Here is an 18039-nt window from a genome sequence, read left to right on the forward strand (position 1 = left end):
GTACCTTGTGTACCATTACTCCAGCGTTCACAACAAACCTCACATCCATACCAAGGGTATATATTTTCTACATCAACTGTACCATGCTGTCTAGTTGGAAAATATAGGCGAGGCTGTATAAACTTTCTGCTAAGGTTGGCAAAATGGATCATGTTTTTAGTCCATTAAAATCACTGTAGAAATCACATTGTATGGTCAGATCCACGAAATTAATGAGGCAAAAAAAGAGTATGATGGTATTGATGGTAGCAAGGGCAAGCCTTGTGGAGATTGATTTATATATGACGTAAATGTACATCTGCACACTTACAAAGCTTTATGAAGCATGCAAATTGTGTCAAATAAAGGAAGACTAGAAATCATCCGAGGAAGGTTCTCCCGTGTTTAATGCAAAATGGTTAAGCACGAAATGTTGTGGGGCATAGAGAATGAACAAACTGAATAGAGTTTCTTTATACAAAGCTTGAGAGGCAATGCTTTTCCCTCTGAATTTTGAGGGAATAATAAATGACTTTCTACTTTATACAAAATACAAAATGAAAATCTTTCTAAAAACAAATGGGTCAGAAACTGCAATTGTTTGTTAAGAGAGGCCAGTATCTATGTCCTCTTTATTTTTCATCTGTTGTTAGTGCATGTGTTTTGCAGATTGGGCACAAGTTCTTGAATAGCAGCCACTGCCTGATGCAGGCTGCATGGTACTCATGCCCACAATGCAAGGAACCAACTTCCTCCTCCTTGTATTCCTCCTGCAATACCATCATAGTTTAGGACTTCATGAGAAAACCAAAGGGAAAAAATAAGATTACACTAGCATGCAAGCAAAGAATTTACAAGTAAAATGTGTAAATACCTGACATATAATGCAGGTTCCACTCTCGTAGGTCTTGTTTCTGCATTCACTGCAAGTAGAGGAACATGTGCAAGAAATATGCTTCTTGGTTTTCAAACATTTTGAGATGGATTCCTCAGACAATCCAGTCTTCACATCCCCTATCCGTTCTTCCAACGATAGTAACTCCTGTAGTTCCAGTAACATAACCATGAGGCAAGTGCAGCAACAGCAAAAGTTAAAAGAATGCTAAAATCTCAGAGAAACCAGTAAAAGAGCTATGGAATGCACATCCATTTCCACCAGAGACAAGAAATGGAGCTGAGAAACTTGGTTCCATTCTGAGAACTAAAGGCAGGGAATGAACCAAGTCAGCTTTGGTGCCACAGAAAAAAAATCTGTCTCTGATCTGTGCACAAGATGCACACTCTGCCATTATTTTCAGACTGAATTGGCATGAGCACTGCTCAAATTTCCTACTGCCGCTCATACCACACAACACGGGTAACTGAAAATTCCATGATGCAAAATGTGTGCTTCAGAATAAGACATGCAGTACTTATGCACATTATCTATTTATGTCAATGCATATCTACTCTTAGCATTTTATGGACAAGAGACCTCCCTCGAGACTTTACAAGAAAATTATTAAAATTAACCACAATAAATTTGTTGTTTCAATGTCTAAGGGGAACAGTAACTACATTTTGAAAAATATTCAGAATGTGCGGTTGAATGAAATAGTTGAACTAGGTAGATCCATGCTATGATAACCGAGGGTATTTTCAGATGCCAAGGGGGGCTGCCCCCTGGCATGGGTGTTAGAAAAAAGAAAAAAGAAAAAAGAAAAAAGAAAAAAACAGACTCATTACCTCATATGACATGTTGTCAATATCCAACCTCATATCCCTGTACTGATCGATGAAGTCTCCAGAACCATAAAATCCTGAAAAATCTAGCATTGCTAGATTCTGCATAAAACACCACCAATTAAAAATTCTCCCTACTAAGCAGCACTAAGAACATTGCAGCCAAAGGCATAAAAGAGAAACAACTTCTTTCCATAGACAAAAAAATAATCACCTGAGACGACAGCATAGTGAAGTGCATATGATTGTTATTACGAGGGAACCTTGGTGCTTGCTCATAAGAGATCCTTCTTGGGTGTCTAGGAATTCTGTCTCCATTTGGCTGTAAAACTTGAACGTACCTGCTATCATGTGGAGGATTCTGCATGTTCTGATGGAAGGAAAGGTTGGTTGCTTCCCTGCTGATAGGTGCTGCCACGGGGGTATAGAACCTGTAGCTATTATCCCCTACCATTGGCTGCATGGGCTGAGAATGAACATGATGCATGGGTGATGCATGCCATACAACTGCAGGAATTCTACCAAATAACGGACCCTGGTACCCTTGGTTCATCATGTTTCCAACATCAGCAGGACCTCCATTAACACTCGACCCTGTAAGAAACAAACAAACGGAAGGTTTATGTCCATAATCTTCCTGCGACAGCTTAATTTTGGTGACAGCAGCAACAGACACCCTGTTGTTTCAATACAGTAGGTGAGAAAAGAAAAGTTGAAGATAGTAGTATCAAGCTAACGTTTGTGAAATTAATATCCATCAGGAAAAGGGAGGAGATAAGAATATGGTATGAAAAATTATAAGTGAACATACTTTCAGTGGAACCAAAATGTGCAGGGTTAAAAGTTGTATCCTGTATGGCTCTGAGGCCTGAACTTACATATTTTGGCTAATGCAAGCACAACCTAATTATGATTTGCAAGTATGCCAAATGAGCTAATTTGACGCTTAAAATCAATAGGATTTGCATGAAAAACTTTCCCAGAACCACAAACTATCAAGCACACAGTTCAAAATAATCACACAAAGTCTCTTTCTTGAGAAAATTCTTGTTAGGAAATTTGATTGGAACTACAATTTTAAGAGAACAAATTGTTAAATTAGAATTGGACAGTGCAAACTTAAATCATTTGAATTAACAATTATAACATCATGTGAAATAAGGGCAATTTTAATGTAGTGTTTCCCCAAAATAGAGGCATTCTAAGACCTGCAGTAAACAAAAGTCAAACCCATGAAATTTCACCAGGACATGATCCATTTTGTGCAATACAAAACTCACCCGTGGAAGCATATGTCCTCCTGTGCAAGCCAGGAAGAATAGGCAAGTGGCTCCAATTTGAGCTGCCTCCACCATCACTGCCCAATGGTGCCACCATTCCATCACTGCCAGCCAATGGAGGGGGTCGATCCATATGATTCCCTCGAAGGAACTGATTACGAAAGGCTATGGCTTGGTCTGCACCTGTGTTCACACTGCCAGACCTACTCCTCACACTTCTCTGGGAACCTCCTGAGATGGAGATGATACTGTTCTCTCTCTGATCTGATTGGTTGAAAGATGTACGATCCCGAACTCCCCTTACAGATCTGGATGGACCTTCTGATTGCTGCTGAAAAAAATTTATGCAAGCACCTGAAGAACTTGTGCTTGTTGAGATAGCAACAGGGTAGTTTCCCAGTGGTGCTTCTCCACTCTTCCTTTTGCATGATCCTCTACTGGTATCAATAAAATCATTTGACCTGGCATATTGATGTACCCCAACTCCAAATGTTCTATTACTGCTAGAAGATGCCAAATGACCAGAGGGGTTCAATGGACTAGGGTGCATGGAGTTAGCAGTTGTATGGATCATGTAAGGTCTATTACTTCCATTCTGTAAAAAGCTGGTAGGAGTTGCACCTAAATCAGAGAAAGGAATAGGCTGTGGATGATGATTATAATGGTTGGGATAGAAACTGCCATTTCCCAGATGACTAGGCAAGCAACCCAAATCTAGACCACAGGGGTTTTCAGAAGAAAATAAGCTTGTATTGTTGCTATGCTGGTTCGAAGAATTGGAGACATTCCCCAATAAGATGCATGGTTCTGGGTGCACATATCTATGACTTGGCCTGATTTCTGTGTCCAACACTTGGGGAATGCACGTGTCTTTCTGCCCCGTATGCATTGGATTATACCGTTTTCCAAAGAGCAACAATCCCAAAATTTATCAACTGCAGATGATAAGGTACACCATCAATAAAAAAACAGAAATACCTTAGTTCAAAAAACAAAAAAAGAGAAAAAAGGCAGTGTAGCTGAATTCTATCAAAATAATCTTATGCTGGAATTCAGGATTCAAACTCTAACTGAAGAGCTGTTCAATATAAAACAATCTAAACATCTGGAGTAGTCTTAAAAGGCACTACTGCAGAAGAAGGAAAAAACAAACAAAACACCAGAAAAAAGTTGCTTAATACAATGGTTTATAACCATTTTCTGACAATAGCACCATAGATCAAAGGGCATCACACTAGAAAAACTGAACCTACTTAATTTTTCACCTTATCTTGAAAAAACTTGATATCTACAACATCCATCTGGTGTACCCAATGGCATTGACTGCATAACATTTGAATCCTGCTTTATCTTATTGCATTTTCACCTCAGGATAAATGTTACATCCTGACCATGTATATTAATCATAGACAAATAAGCCCAACGTTGATTATTAAAACTATGATGTGAAACTGAAGATAGATGGCATCTTTTCTCTATGCCCATACATAACAAGATCTTTATGTAATCTATTGATAATTTCAGATTATTGGTAATTTGCCATAATAATAAGCTAGCCTTTGGATGAAATAATATAACAGCTCCTATTATTGTCATGTTTATTTTAAACAAAGACATCTTGTTTGAATGCTTTGTTTTTACTTATCTTCGAGAAGTTTGAATAAATAGAAACAAAAAACAGCCACACCTTTTAAAAACAGGTGGGGGCTATTTCTAATTGTCATTTCTATTTTTTTTGGGGGGTGGGGTGGGGTGGGAGGGATGGGGGGGGGGGGGGGGGTTATGATTCTCCCCAGAAAGTAATCCCTCACCCTATCAAGCCACTAAGTCACTAACTGCCTAGACTCAAACTCCTCTTTCTACACCTTTTGCAGTAGCGCTACCACCATCACCACAACCAGCGGCTCTAGCTACATCATTGAATATGTCCTTGTGTAGCTCCTTCATCACCAATGCACACAAGCCTGGGAAAAAATTAATGCTCGCTTGTCTTCCAATCCTTGTTCAAAACCCTAAATTACATGCTCGACCCTCTTGGCTCATCTTTCATCCCAGAAAATTGACACTAAACGTGGCCTCAATGACTTTGCAAAAAGGGACCAGCAGGGTATTGAAACTCTGCAGCAGAGGGTGACAACAACCTTGATTTGTGCAGATGAGGCCAACCCTATTGGCTGATCTTCAATCCCAGCAAATTGATACTAAACACGACAATCAGCAGGGTATTGAAGATCTGCAGCAGAGGGTCGACAACATCCTTGATCATCTGCAGATGGGGCCTTTTGCTGTCTTGAAAAAGCTGCCGCTGAGCATGCCCTTGATGAAAAGGCTGTGGTTGCAGATTGGCTGCTATAATCCTCACCGAGCCATCTCCCCCATGAACCTAAAGGCATGGACTTCACCTTGTTGGGAACTCTGCAACACAGAGAGGAAGCAGTTGGGGATGCTGATGGTCTAGGGGCAGCCAAGGCAAGGCATCTGAATGAAGACCTCCATGATGCAACTAAGAAGCCTGCCGTAGCCATAGGATGCAATGATGTCAGTGAGGGAATCAATGGTGAAAAGGAGGTCAGCAATGGAGATATAAGGGGACCAGGGCTTGTCATACAAATGGATTTACATTAAAAATAAGTATAAATAGTTTCTCATCCAAACGAGGACTAGTTTGTTATGTTTTTTATTTATTAACACTATTTTGATTTTTTGTTTATAATGATTAAAAAAATTGATTCAAAACAGGCCCTAAAATTTTGTGTCATATACATTGATACAAGGACTGGTTCTTCTGATGTAAAATTCTCATCTTCACTGTACACTAGACATCACACCAATTTTAGAGAACCATTCTGCTATTTATAGACGAGGTGTTCATGCAAAATTGGAGATTAAAAATGATAATTTACTTCTTCTGACTTCCCTTTCCAAATTGCAATTTATCCAGAATTTGAGAGTAACCTCTCAGAAAGCCAAATATTTTGATGATTTGTTGTCATTGGTCAACTCAACCTACCAATCCATAAGACAACTTCAACTATTTATGCCAATATTCCATGTTACTCAACTAACTCTTTCTAGATTATATTTTGGAAGTAGACTTTCTCAGACTGCATGGGCTTCATGAGATTACTGAACATTTTTAGATATTTCTATTAAATTTTTTTCCATATAGACAATTGATTTAAAATTTTAAAAGGATCTAGATTTGTTGATCAAATCCGTAAGTCATTCTCATGTCTTGTTTAAAACAAAGCAACAAATATGAAGTGCATGTATCATGCTACTAAACCTTAACTGCTTGTATAGGTGATGAAGTAACACTCTGTTGGATAAAGCCACTTTTCCAACATTAGACAGGCATCAACCAGCAGCTACAAGATCAAAATAGACTTTGCACTGGTGGACCTCTTGACAAAACTTTTTTCTGCTAGAAGACATGATGCAAAGATGTTTCAATTTCAGTGACAATTAGATTTCTTTGGTTAAACACAATTAGCACAGAAAAAAAAGTTTTCGTTCCTGGGAACAAAAAAAGAAAAAGGTTTGTTTCGACAATTATACTAACACCCTCTTGGTTACTTAATTCGGCAGATCATTTCATATGACCTGCATCCTTTCCTTTCATTGTGTTCCTTTGCAGTTTATTCATAAAACTGATGAAAATTTTCTCATTTAGCACTATTATGTCCAGAACTTTGTTGATCCCTCTCTTACAAGACCAGCCTTACATATAGACACTTGCTGTAAGTTTTCTTTATCAGCAACAAAAACAATGAAGCATAATTGTGAACAATTTCAGATTCCTTATTATTTTCCATATAGGGGGATAATCTGCGGAAAAAAAAAGTAATCGATGACAACTGCTTGGCTAACATCAGAAGCAGTTTGTATCATTGATGACATCTCACTGATGGACGCTCTGAAAAATGTCTAAAATTTTGAGTCTTACCATTCAAAACTCAGAATTAGCCATTTACTTCCATTCCAGGGCAACCCCAAAGCCATAATTTACTCTTTACCACCAAATCTCATCCTTCACATCAAGCCTCAACCATAAACTTGTGGTGGATGCTTGTTTGAGGTGTCTAACAAGCCAGGAGCTGGAAGAGCAGCATTTGCAGGATTAGGAACACAAGCATGGAACTGCAAAGCCAAAAACGGGGTTTGCCCATGAAGAGTTTTTGTGTGTGCATGTGCATGTAAAGGAAATTACCCATCAAGTTATTCCGTATAAATGTCTATGGGTTTATGTTTTGTTACTAAATATAAATATATTTTACTAATGTAGGTCATTGTCTAATATTTATTTTCAAACCTAGGTACAGCTATAGGATTTGAAATACCATAAACTTTTAACTTGTATAGATGTATAAGATTATGAGAATATTCACATAAAACTTGTCCGATGACAAGTCAAATCTTAAGGTGATTGAGATTATTCTCTTTGGGAAATGGACATAAATCAGAGCAGTTGTTTAGGGTTCTAAACGTACAATTTCCCAAGATTATTTTCCTGTATTGATGGAAGCAAGCTCCTGTCTACCTGGGAGCATGAATTGGCGCAAATGGGTAGAGCATGATCAAATAGAAGAAATCCAGTTATGGCCTATTCTTCCAACCTTGATCATGCTACCGCAGCTTCCGCTTAACCTTAACTAGTGGGACGTCGAAAAATTCAGTCAATGAATTCAAAAGAGGCAGAGGAGGAAAGATTTTTTTTTCTTTGAAAGAGGGATGGGGGCTGGTAATGAAGTAAAAATGATTAGAGCAGACTCCCTTTGTACTCTATCTAAATGTGCCCCTGCTTTCCATTGTATTTGCTTTATTATGCTACTGATAGCTCACTTTTACTTCTTTGAATAGAAGATTTACATACATATAGTTTTTAAGGGGCAGCCAGGCCCAAATACAGACAGTAAGATATAGAGAATCATTTACAAAATAGTGACTGGGACACAGAGAAGAACTATCCCTTTTTCTATCTTCTTGCCCAAAAGCCCTCATAGCACAAAGCCCACTGCCCATGGATATATATATATATATATATATATATATATATATATATATAGAGAGAGAGAGAGAGAGAGGTCTCACTCCTTTTCAGAACAAGACACAGGAAAGAAGATTTTTATAAGCAGCATTTTTTTTTGTTACATGTGAAACAGTCTCCTTTCCTCCATTTTTGGATGAGAATGCAAGAAAAGAAAAAGCAGTTGGAGTAACACAATTTTTTGGTCAAAGTCATTAATGACCATTATTTTTCATGGATATTTGTCACAACAAGTATAACACAAAATGTTTTAACAAACATAGGCAACCTTATAGTTATGGAAGATCTAGCTTATTAGAGAAAGCAAACCCGAGGGGTCGAATGAGATAACTGGATGGTTAGGTCACACTATCATAACCGAATGAGGGGTCTCCAGTTTGGATTCCATGGGGGAGATATCCCAAGTTTCCTATCAAAAAAAGATATTGCAAACCCAAAACCCAATTGATCAGCTGCTATGTCACATATAATATATAATATAGACAAAACTGGACTTGGTTAGGGATAACCGAATATAGTTTTGGGACAGAAATGGATCAGTAACTCCGCCTGTGTAGTTATACACTGCCGGTCCCAAGCCCGGATAAAGGAGGAGGGTTGCGGTAGGCCTGTGACAGCCAGCATAAAAACTTTGTCATATCCTATGAAAATGAACCAATATGAGAATTTCGTTGGGGCGTTCCCTACTGAGCGACGCGCTGTACTCTCTAGGCCCGGAGGCAGTGATAAATGTGCAAGGGTTGCTAGGTCGTCGCCCAGAAGCGACGCGTCACACCGGCGCCCGGGTGTGGTGTCAAATAGGCAAGGGTTCCCTCACTTTGTTGGACGGGTGGGGGTAAAGAAGTTAGTCCAAGACCATAAAATTAGGTTAGCCACTTGGAACATAGGGTCTTTAACTGGTAAGTTGGTAGAGTTAGTAGATGTTATGTGTAGGAGAAAGATTGATATTTTATGTCTTCAAGAGACCAAATGGGTAGGTGAGAAAGCTAAAGTGATAGAACCTTGGGGATATAAGATTTGGTATACAAGAATAAATAGGAATAGGAATGGAGTAGGGATTGTTATGAGTCGTCAGTTTATAGATAATGTAGTTGAGGTCCGTAGGAAGGGTGATAGAATTTTACTTATTAAATTAGTATTAGGTACGGATATTATTAATATTATTAGTGTTTATGCACCTCAAGTAGGTTTAGATGATTCCATTAAGCATCAATTTTGGGAAGATTTAGATGGAGTAGTACAAGAGACATCTTATGAAGAAAAGCTTTTCATCGGCGGTGACCTTAATGGACATGTAGGCATTAGTAGGGATGGATTTGAGAATATCCATGGAGGCTATGGTATAGGAGAAAGAAATGAAAGTGGAGAAAGGATTTTAGATTTTTGTTTGTCCTATGATATGATCTTAGCAAACACTTGGTTTAGGAAGAGGGAGTCTCACCTAGTAACATTTAAAAGTGGGGTTAATACGAGTCAGATAGATTTTTTCCTACTTAGAAAGAGAGATAGGGGTTGTTGCATCGATTGTAAGGTTATACCAGGAGAAAGTGTAGCTACACAACATAGTCTTAATTTTAGATCTTAGAATTAGACAATGCCGCAAAAGGGATAGACATAGGATAGATCCTAGAATTAAGTGGTGGGCACTGAAAGGAGCTAAACAAGGAATGTTTGTAGAGCAGGTAGTTAAGGAAGTTGATTGGTGTCTCGAGGAGGATTCAGAATCAATGTGGAATAAGATAGCGGGTGGTATGAGAAAAGTAGCTAAGGAGGTATTGGGTGAGTCTAAAGGCGGTGCACCACTAGGTAAGGATACATCATGGTGGAACGAGGATGTCAAATTAGCTATTAAGGTTAAAAGAGAGTGTTATAGAAATCTAAGTAAGAGTCGTGATAATGAGAATTTGGAGAAGTATATGATAGCAAAGAAGGAAGCTAAAAAAGTTGTTCGAAACGCGAGGGCTAAGGTATATAAGGAGGTTTATGACAAGTTGGATACCAAAGAAGGCGAGAAGGATATTTATAGGCTTGCAAAGATGAGAGATAGGAAATCGAAGGATTTGGGTATGGTTAGATGTATCAAAGATGAAACGCAAAGGGTTTTAGTCAAAGATGAGGAGATTAAGGAGAGATGGAAAGATTATTTTGATAAGTTATTTAATGATAGTCATGCTCAAGATCTTGGAGACTTCTCCATTCCTTTTCATGAGATAAATCGTGACTTCATGCGCAAGATTCAAAAGAAAGAAATTGCAGAGGCTTTGAAGAAAATGAAATCAAGAAGGGCAGTTGGCCCAGATGGTATACCTATCGAGGCTTGGAAATGCTTGGGAGAGAAAGGTTTAGAATGGTTGACAAATCTTTTTAACTTGATTTGGCGAACAAATAAGATGCCTAATGAGTGGAGGAAGAGTACTTTGGTGCCTTTATATAAGAATAAGGGTGATATACAAGATTGCACAAACTATCGTGGTATAAAACTCATGAGTCATACTATGAAACTTTGGGAGAGGGTGATTGAGTCTAGGTTGAGGAAGGTTGTCATGATATCGGAGAATCAATTTGGTTTTATGCCTGGAAGATCAACTATGGAAGCTATACATCTTCTTAGACAACTTATTGAAAGATATAGAGAGAGGAACAAAGATTTGCATATGGTTTTTATTGATTTAGAGAAGGCATACGATAGAGTACCTAGGGACGTTCTCTGGTGGACAATGATGAAGAAAGGTGTTTCTCTCAAGTACATTAGTATAATTAAAGATATGTATGAAGGAGTAGTAACCAATGTCCGCACTTGTGGAGGGGTGACAACCAATTTCCCGATAACGGTTGGGTTACATCAAGGATCTGCTTTAAGCCCTTTCCTATTTGCGATAGTGATGGATGAGCTTACGAGATCAATTCAAGAAAATGTACTGTGGTGTATGTTGTTTGCTGATGATATTGTTTTGATTGATGAGTCTAGAGCTGGGGTTAATGCTAAGTTAGAATTATGGAGACAGACATTGGAAGCTAGAGGTTTTAAGTTGAGTAAGAGTAAGACTGAATATATGGAATGTCGGTTTAGTAAGCAACGAAGTAGTGATGGGAGTGTAGTGAAGCTTGGTGAGCAAGATATACCGGTGAATGATTATTTCAAATATTTGGGATCCATCATTCAAAAGTATGGAGAAATTGATGGAGATGTAAATCATAGGATAAAGGTTGGGTGGATGAAATGGAAAAGTGCTACTGGAGTGCTGTGCGATCGTAGAATGCCATTGCGGTTGAAGGGAAAGTTTTATAGGACGACTATTAGACCCGCTTTACTATATGGTACGGAATGTTGGGCTGCCAAGAGACATCATATTCAAAAAATGAGTGTAGCTGAGATGCGGATGCTTAGATGGATGTGTGGAAATACAATAAAAGATAAGATTCGGAACGAAGAGATACGTAAGAAGGTAGGTGTTGCACCCATTGAAAATAAGATGCGAGAGAATCGTTTACGGTGGTTTGGACATATTCGGCGAAGGCCTAATGATGCTCCCGTTAGAAGGTTGGAGAAATGGGAAAATATATTAGTTAAAAGAGGTCGGGGTAGGCCTAGGAAGACTTGGATGGAGATGATAGGAAAGGATATGAATGCTTTGAACCTCACCGAGGACATGGCGTTGGATAGAAATGATTGGAGGAAAAGGATTCATGTGGAAGACCCAAAATGAATTTCTTTTTTGGTTCATATCGCTGACCCCAATTGTTTTGGGATGAAGGCGTAGTTGTTGTTTTGTTGTTTGTTGACAGAAATGGATCAGTGTATGCACATTACCCATCGAAGAGTCCATGTTACATAGATCAGCCATTAACCTGCATTTAAAGTTTTAAACATGAACATTTGTTCATGGGCATGCATGTGGAAATGATTCAAAACAAAATGTATAAATGTGTCATCCATCTATACATTATATCAGCATATTGGAGGTTACTGAACTCTAGCCATTTAGAATTCAACCAGTTTTAATACATAAATAAATAAATAAAAGAAGAGGTAGCTTTGCAGATTTTAATTTTATCTTGAGAAAAAGATAAATTGGAAAGGGTTTGAGTAGGGTATATGATGCATCCATTATGGCAACAACTCCAAGATATTTGTCACCATATGGCACACAATCTCAAGTCAAAAGGAAAAAAAACTATAAAGGAAGCCAAAAACTTTGCACTTGATTTTTCTTTTTTTATGACGAAGGAAAACCCTCACTGGGAACCGGGTCGCTTAATGGGTCTGCCCCCCCTGCGAGGTAAAACTCAGGGTTAAGGACACGACCACCCAGCCTTACGTGCCCCAACCGTGATAAAGCAACGGCAGCCTCCATGCTCCAGTGGGATTCAATCCTGGGCCTTCAGCTTGACATAGGACCCCACTGATCACATGGGTAACCACCGCGGTGGCTTCACTTGATGTTTTAATACCCATTGAAAAGGGATCTACATTTACTAAATCACATTAGTGTGCTACTTCGAGATACATAACATGTAGCAGCAGTTTTTAAAATTGATTACCACACTGGTTAGGTCGTAAGAGGTTATCTAGCAGTGGTCAAAAAGCTCTGGTGCAGACACCTTCATGCACCATTGTCACATTTGCTGGCAACTTCTTGAAGACTCCAGGGAAGGGATTTCAGATGAACCAGCCAAAAGATCCACAAAAATGCTAGAAAAAATCATGGCAAAAGGGAATACCGAAATGGCATGCTATCAAGGAGCACACAGGTCTACATCATTACAAAACTAATAAGTTCCAATAATTTTAACAGGTAAACAAACTGAGCATCCAGTGTGTGCTAAAAAAAAAGATGTGGTTTCCTGATTGACATTGAACAATAGTTTGACATCCCCATTCATATACTTGAAATAGGAAAACAACATCAGTCCCATCATACATTGTGTTTGAAAGATCTATGAGCAAAGAGATTTATACATAATATACAAGCAAAGACTTCTCAAAAAAAAAAATGAAAGCAAAGAGACATCAAACCGAAACAGAAATTAAAAGAAACAACTGGAAAACACTAAATATTTCACTAAGGACTTGCATAAAGTAGGAAAAGATGAACAAGAAAACGTAAGCCTTGATGACCAATCTATGGAAATCATTTCATATAGAAAGATTTATTCAGTTTATTTCACATAAAAACAGATTATTGTAGAAGTAAAAAATAGAAAATCTTAAATAATTCTGTTAACTACCACAAAGGCATGCTCTATAAGACTATAACACAATGTGCACAGTCATATAGCACTAGTCAACTAGACCATTCTTTCTTAGATATGTGTATGATATAGCTCAAAATCAATACAAAAAGATTTTATTAAATACTTTTAATCAGAATTCCCCATTTTGCAACTGAAACATGTACAGTTGCTAAGAATTTTCTTTATAAATATTTGACCAGTAAAAGGAAATTAATACCTTATGCCCTTTAAACCCACTAAATACAGTTGGAGCACGAGCAATGCCCCATGTATAGAACAGCGTTAAGTTTTATATGATGATACACACAAACTCAAAGCTTACATGTTATACAGGATACATTAATTGACCATGAATTTATGAAGCATCATTCTTATGGACCAGTTAATACGTGTATGCCCATGTCAAAAGTCAGCACTCAATCATTATACATGTGAAACTCACAATTATTATGAGATTGTGTCCAACTGGAAAATGATACACCCAACTCCTACAAATTCATCAAAAAAAAGTGTCTCTATATCCTAGTATCTCTTAATCAAAGAAGCACCTATCAAACCACAGTAAAACTCGTCACTTTTTGGCCTAACGGCCAATAAGTGGACCACAATAACCCTCTCTGCATGAGTGGTTGGCCTTGTGTGTCGCATAACATGACAATATTGCTTTGCATTGTTTGTATAATTCTTAGGTGTGAAATTCCTGCTGACTTCCTTGCTCATATTTGCTACTGCTTCACCGGCACTGGTTGGTTAATGTTGGCACCTTTTCAATTTTAGTCTTCCAAAATGGAAAACCCAAATGAGATCAGACAACATAACTGCACGGCAGACATTCAAATGAAATATATTGATAGTAAGACCCATATCCACTTCAGAAACTGTCCCTTGCTAGGGCAAGGGGTTACAATAAATCTGAAGAAATGCTTCGTCTTGAATAAGTTGAGTGAAAAATGAATGCCTCACCTTAACAGCTCTATGAGTATGAAAAAGAGTCCAAATTGATAACATGTATTCGACTGAGATGCAAGTATTGATGTTTTAGACCTGCACAAGATTTTTACAGGCATAAAACCAACAAAAGCACATATCACACACACATACACAAGATTTTTACAGGCATAAAACCAACAAAAGCACGTATCACACGCACACGCACATATGGGGTATCTTCTTTTACCACTATTAGATTTTTATATAGCAAAATCTTAGGAATTGTAGGTTTTTTAATACATCTTGAAAAATTTTAAGAAAAAATTCTTGGCACATAAAAACTTGAAAAAATATGAAGGATATCACAATAAAAAAGAAAGATCATATTTTAGGAACCCATGAGAGCAACCGGTTTGTGGAAGGATTTATCTTTGCATAACAATCCAGAGAAAAGAAGTAAAATATATGCTATCGATAACCGATTACGTGGAGGGTCGGGGTACAGGTTTTCTGATGAATGCCAACGTAATCCCCCGATTCCAATAACTCCCAGGAATCTCAATTAGCACAAACTAGTGCGCACGGAATGATGCGTTCCATAATCAAACCAGAATTAGCCGCATGTATGCATTCTATATCTCCCGAAATCAAGTCTTTCTTCCCCCCCCCCCCCAAAAAAAAAAAAAAAAAATCAACCACAACAACCGGAAACGAGAAATTGATAGCACGTTGTTCAATCAACTTCAAGATATTCGATCATTCAATTCAGAGAAAACATCAAAAAGACCACACGCCGTATAGCACCCCAAAAGAAAAAAGAAAAAAGAAAAAGAAAAAACGAGACACGAAATCAGCAAACCCCTGAAGAAAAAACAACCCTCAAAATATCTCCAAAAAATTCACAAATCGGCAAAAGACTTTGCCGGTTCAAACAAGAAAACGAAAACCGAAGAATCAAACCATACGATCGTCCAGACGTGAAAACCTCAACAAGAAAAGCCAAAAAAAAATCGGGATCCTAAAAAAATCACAGGGGCAACAGTATAAGCCATAAATAACACCAAAGAGGAGGAAAAAACTCACCGGATTCCCCGTTGTCGCCTGCGATCGGGGACTCTAAATTACGGGCAGAGAATCGATAATCCGACGACGAAGATGAGATTTTCAGGGGGGAGAAGGAAACCTTAAGAAGAGAGGGGGAAAGGAAGAAAGGCGGCCGAAGGAATCCGATTAGGAAACAGAGAGGAAGAGGCGTTTCTCATCGGAGTTCTTATGACGATGATGACGAAGCAGCGCGTGTCGTGTGGGAAGAACTACCCACAAATTTTTAAAACGTGGCGGGAATGACTATTCTATCCTTGGTCTAAAGAATCTTGCGGGAATCGCCCTTGCTTTCTAATGAGGTTAGGTTTGGTTTGAGTGCGGAATTGGGAAAGCGCTGCAAGTGGACTCTCCTCACGAGTCCCACGGTTGGAAAGCCTGTCAACGGGTCGGTTTGGAACCGGATCAGGGCCAAGATGTTTGGCTATTGGCGCCGACGTGAATCTTTGTTCAGGTCTCTGACTTCACCATGACCTAACACGGGTCAGGTTTACCGCCACGGTGGTTACTCATGTGGTCTGCGGGGTCCTGTGTCAAACTGAAGGGTCAGGATCAAATTCCGCTGGGTGGTCTTGTCCACAAGCTGACTCAGTTTTCGGTGAGAGTTTTTTTTGTCATTATATATATATATATATATATATATATATATATACGTGCGCCAAGCATCGGAGGCCGAGTACGGTGCATCTGTTTTTTTTTTTTTTGAAAAATTTGAACCACCACTAAAAAGTGTTTTGTGTGCAAATCTTTTTGTATCGTGTGTGCTATCAGCAGTTTGGTTCATATCAGCGGTGCACAAAGTGTTCGAAAAGTATGTGTGACAATTCTTTCTCTTTTGAATGAAATATGATAAATGATATGTACTAAATAGGGTTTTCTTTAGGTTTTTTTTTTTTTTGCAGTTTCGACCCTATATATGTGTTAGGCATGGTCGATTTATGAGGAATTCACACCTGAATGATGTGTTTTTTGATAAAAAATGATATTTGAAGCTTTGAAATTTTACAAAGATTTTGGATCATTCATTTTTTGAACCTTATAAAAACCCACCCATGTGTCGGAATCAAACACTCAAAGAGCTGATCCCTATAAAATCAAGTACATAGATTACATATGTATGGTGAAAATTTAAAAAAAAAAAAAAACTGAAAAACTCATTTAGCACGTACTTAACATTATTAATATATATATATAAGGTAACTAAAATATGTAAATAGTAAATTAGTATGCATTGAGATTTTCATGTTTTTTTATATTATTTTATTCTAAAGTTTAACCTTATGGATGCGATCTCAATGCATGGTTTTATAGAAAGATATCATCCAATTATGATGCATAAGACGTATCTTTTAAAGCTTGAAAAATCAACGACTGAACATTTTTGTAAATATGCAAGCATAAAAAATCACATTTATTGATGTGAAACACCAATTCTCTTCTCTTGTTGGGACAAATTCCAATTCATTCCCAACAAAACAAATGGGTCCTCCTCCAAAAAAATGTGCTTAATATTCAGCTATTAGATAAAAATGACTGGTAACAGCAAAAGGATATCATATGCTATGAGAAACTTTATGGGGATCTATTAGATAATAGGACTTGAATCGATGATCTTAAATGAACTTCTTAGGATAATTGCAGCAGAACCTTTAGGTCCACTCTAGCAACAAAAGATGAATGCATCATATGAAGGCAAAGCAAGAGGGTCGATTGAGATGCCAGGGTCATGAGCGAGCTCGAGATAGTATATTGCATAGATGCATCTTTCAGGTTAGAGATCCAGACTTGAATGTTTGTCTTGTATTAGATCCTGTATTACAAGATGGGACCATGTTTTATGGAAAAATAAACACCTTGATTGGCAAATGATAGAAAAAAATCCTTCATATTCTTTTTCCATTTTCATTTCTTTAGAGAAAGCTAATCAAGCTAGTTTAAGTGTTCATTACACACGATGCAATCCTTGCATAAAGGACCTCATATCTCAATTACAACTAGTTTCAAGCTAGAGGTTCACCCTTCCTAAGGTATACTTAATATGGGTTATCATGGGGCATCAAGATTTTCTGAAATGCTATATGAAATGAAACTTAATTACTAATTAGTTCAAAGATATTGTTTTCATATTTATTAAAGTAATGAAAGCTGCCATAAATTTTGTGGATTAAAATTGTTTAGGTACTAATATGATTAACCAACACATGATATAAAACCCTTCTTAACAAAAGTCAACTATTTATCTTATTTTTTTATTTTTTATTTTTACCTAGAGAGAGCGTTTGCATCCTTCATTCAGAACACCATTAACAAATAAAGTCAATTATTTTAAGTTGCCTTTCACTGCCTGTAAATATTGTCATTAGCTCTCTTTGTTTTCTTTTACGCCCACCTTTTTCCCATGAATTTAAGAAACCGATAATACTTATTTTTTATCTTCCACACATCAGTAGAGTATCATATAGGTGTAACCGGATTGGGTATAAGCTGGATCATGCTAGATATGAGTCTGAATCTAAATTTGCATACAATAGATGAAATCATAATTTGAATATTAATGATATCCACTCAGGTTGAATATGGTCTCTCTCTCTCTCTCACTCTCTCTCTCTCTCTCTCTCTCTCTCTCTCTCTCTCTCTATATATATATATATATATATATATATTGTTTTTATTTATTGTCACTAAAACATGTTAACTGGAAATATGTGAACCGGAAAGTAAATTAGGCATTTCCAAGACTTTTTT

The 18039-nt window shown here is 37.6% G+C and overlaps 1 protein-coding gene across 2 annotated transcripts; it reads right to left on the reverse strand.

Annotated features, from left to right (window-relative positions):
- Positions 1–429: 429 nt before the first annotated feature.
- Positions 430–15406, reverse strand: LOC149814483 (putative E3 ubiquitin-protein ligase ZFP1). 2 transcript variants are annotated; one of them, XM_089989817.1, is made up of 7 exons: positions 15277–15384; positions 14227–14307; positions 2982–3916; positions 1916–2295; positions 1705–1803; positions 854–1021; positions 430–749 (listed from the first exon to the last, which is right to left on the reverse strand). In XM_089989817.1, exons 3-7 carry the CDS (start codon positions 3868–3870, stop codon positions 612–614), a joined length of 1674 nt encoding a protein of 557 aa, XP_089845943.1. In that variant the 5' UTR covers positions 3871–3916; positions 14227–14307; positions 15277–15384; the 3' UTR covers positions 430–611. The 2 variants fall into 2 exon arrangements, with proteins under 2 accessions (XP_089845943.1, XP_089845944.1); XM_089989818.1 differs by lacking the exon at positions 14227–14307 and having other exon boundaries at positions 15277–15406.
- Positions 15407–18039: the final 2633 nt, after the last annotated feature.

This window comes from Nuphar pumila, chromosome 15 (assembly GCF_984573655.1).
Source record: "Nuphar pumila chromosome 15, dmNupPumi1.hap1.1, whole genome shotgun sequence".
In the NCBI taxonomy this organism is placed as follows: Eukaryota; Viridiplantae; Streptophyta; class Magnoliopsida; order Nymphaeales; family Nymphaeaceae; genus Nuphar; species Nuphar pumila.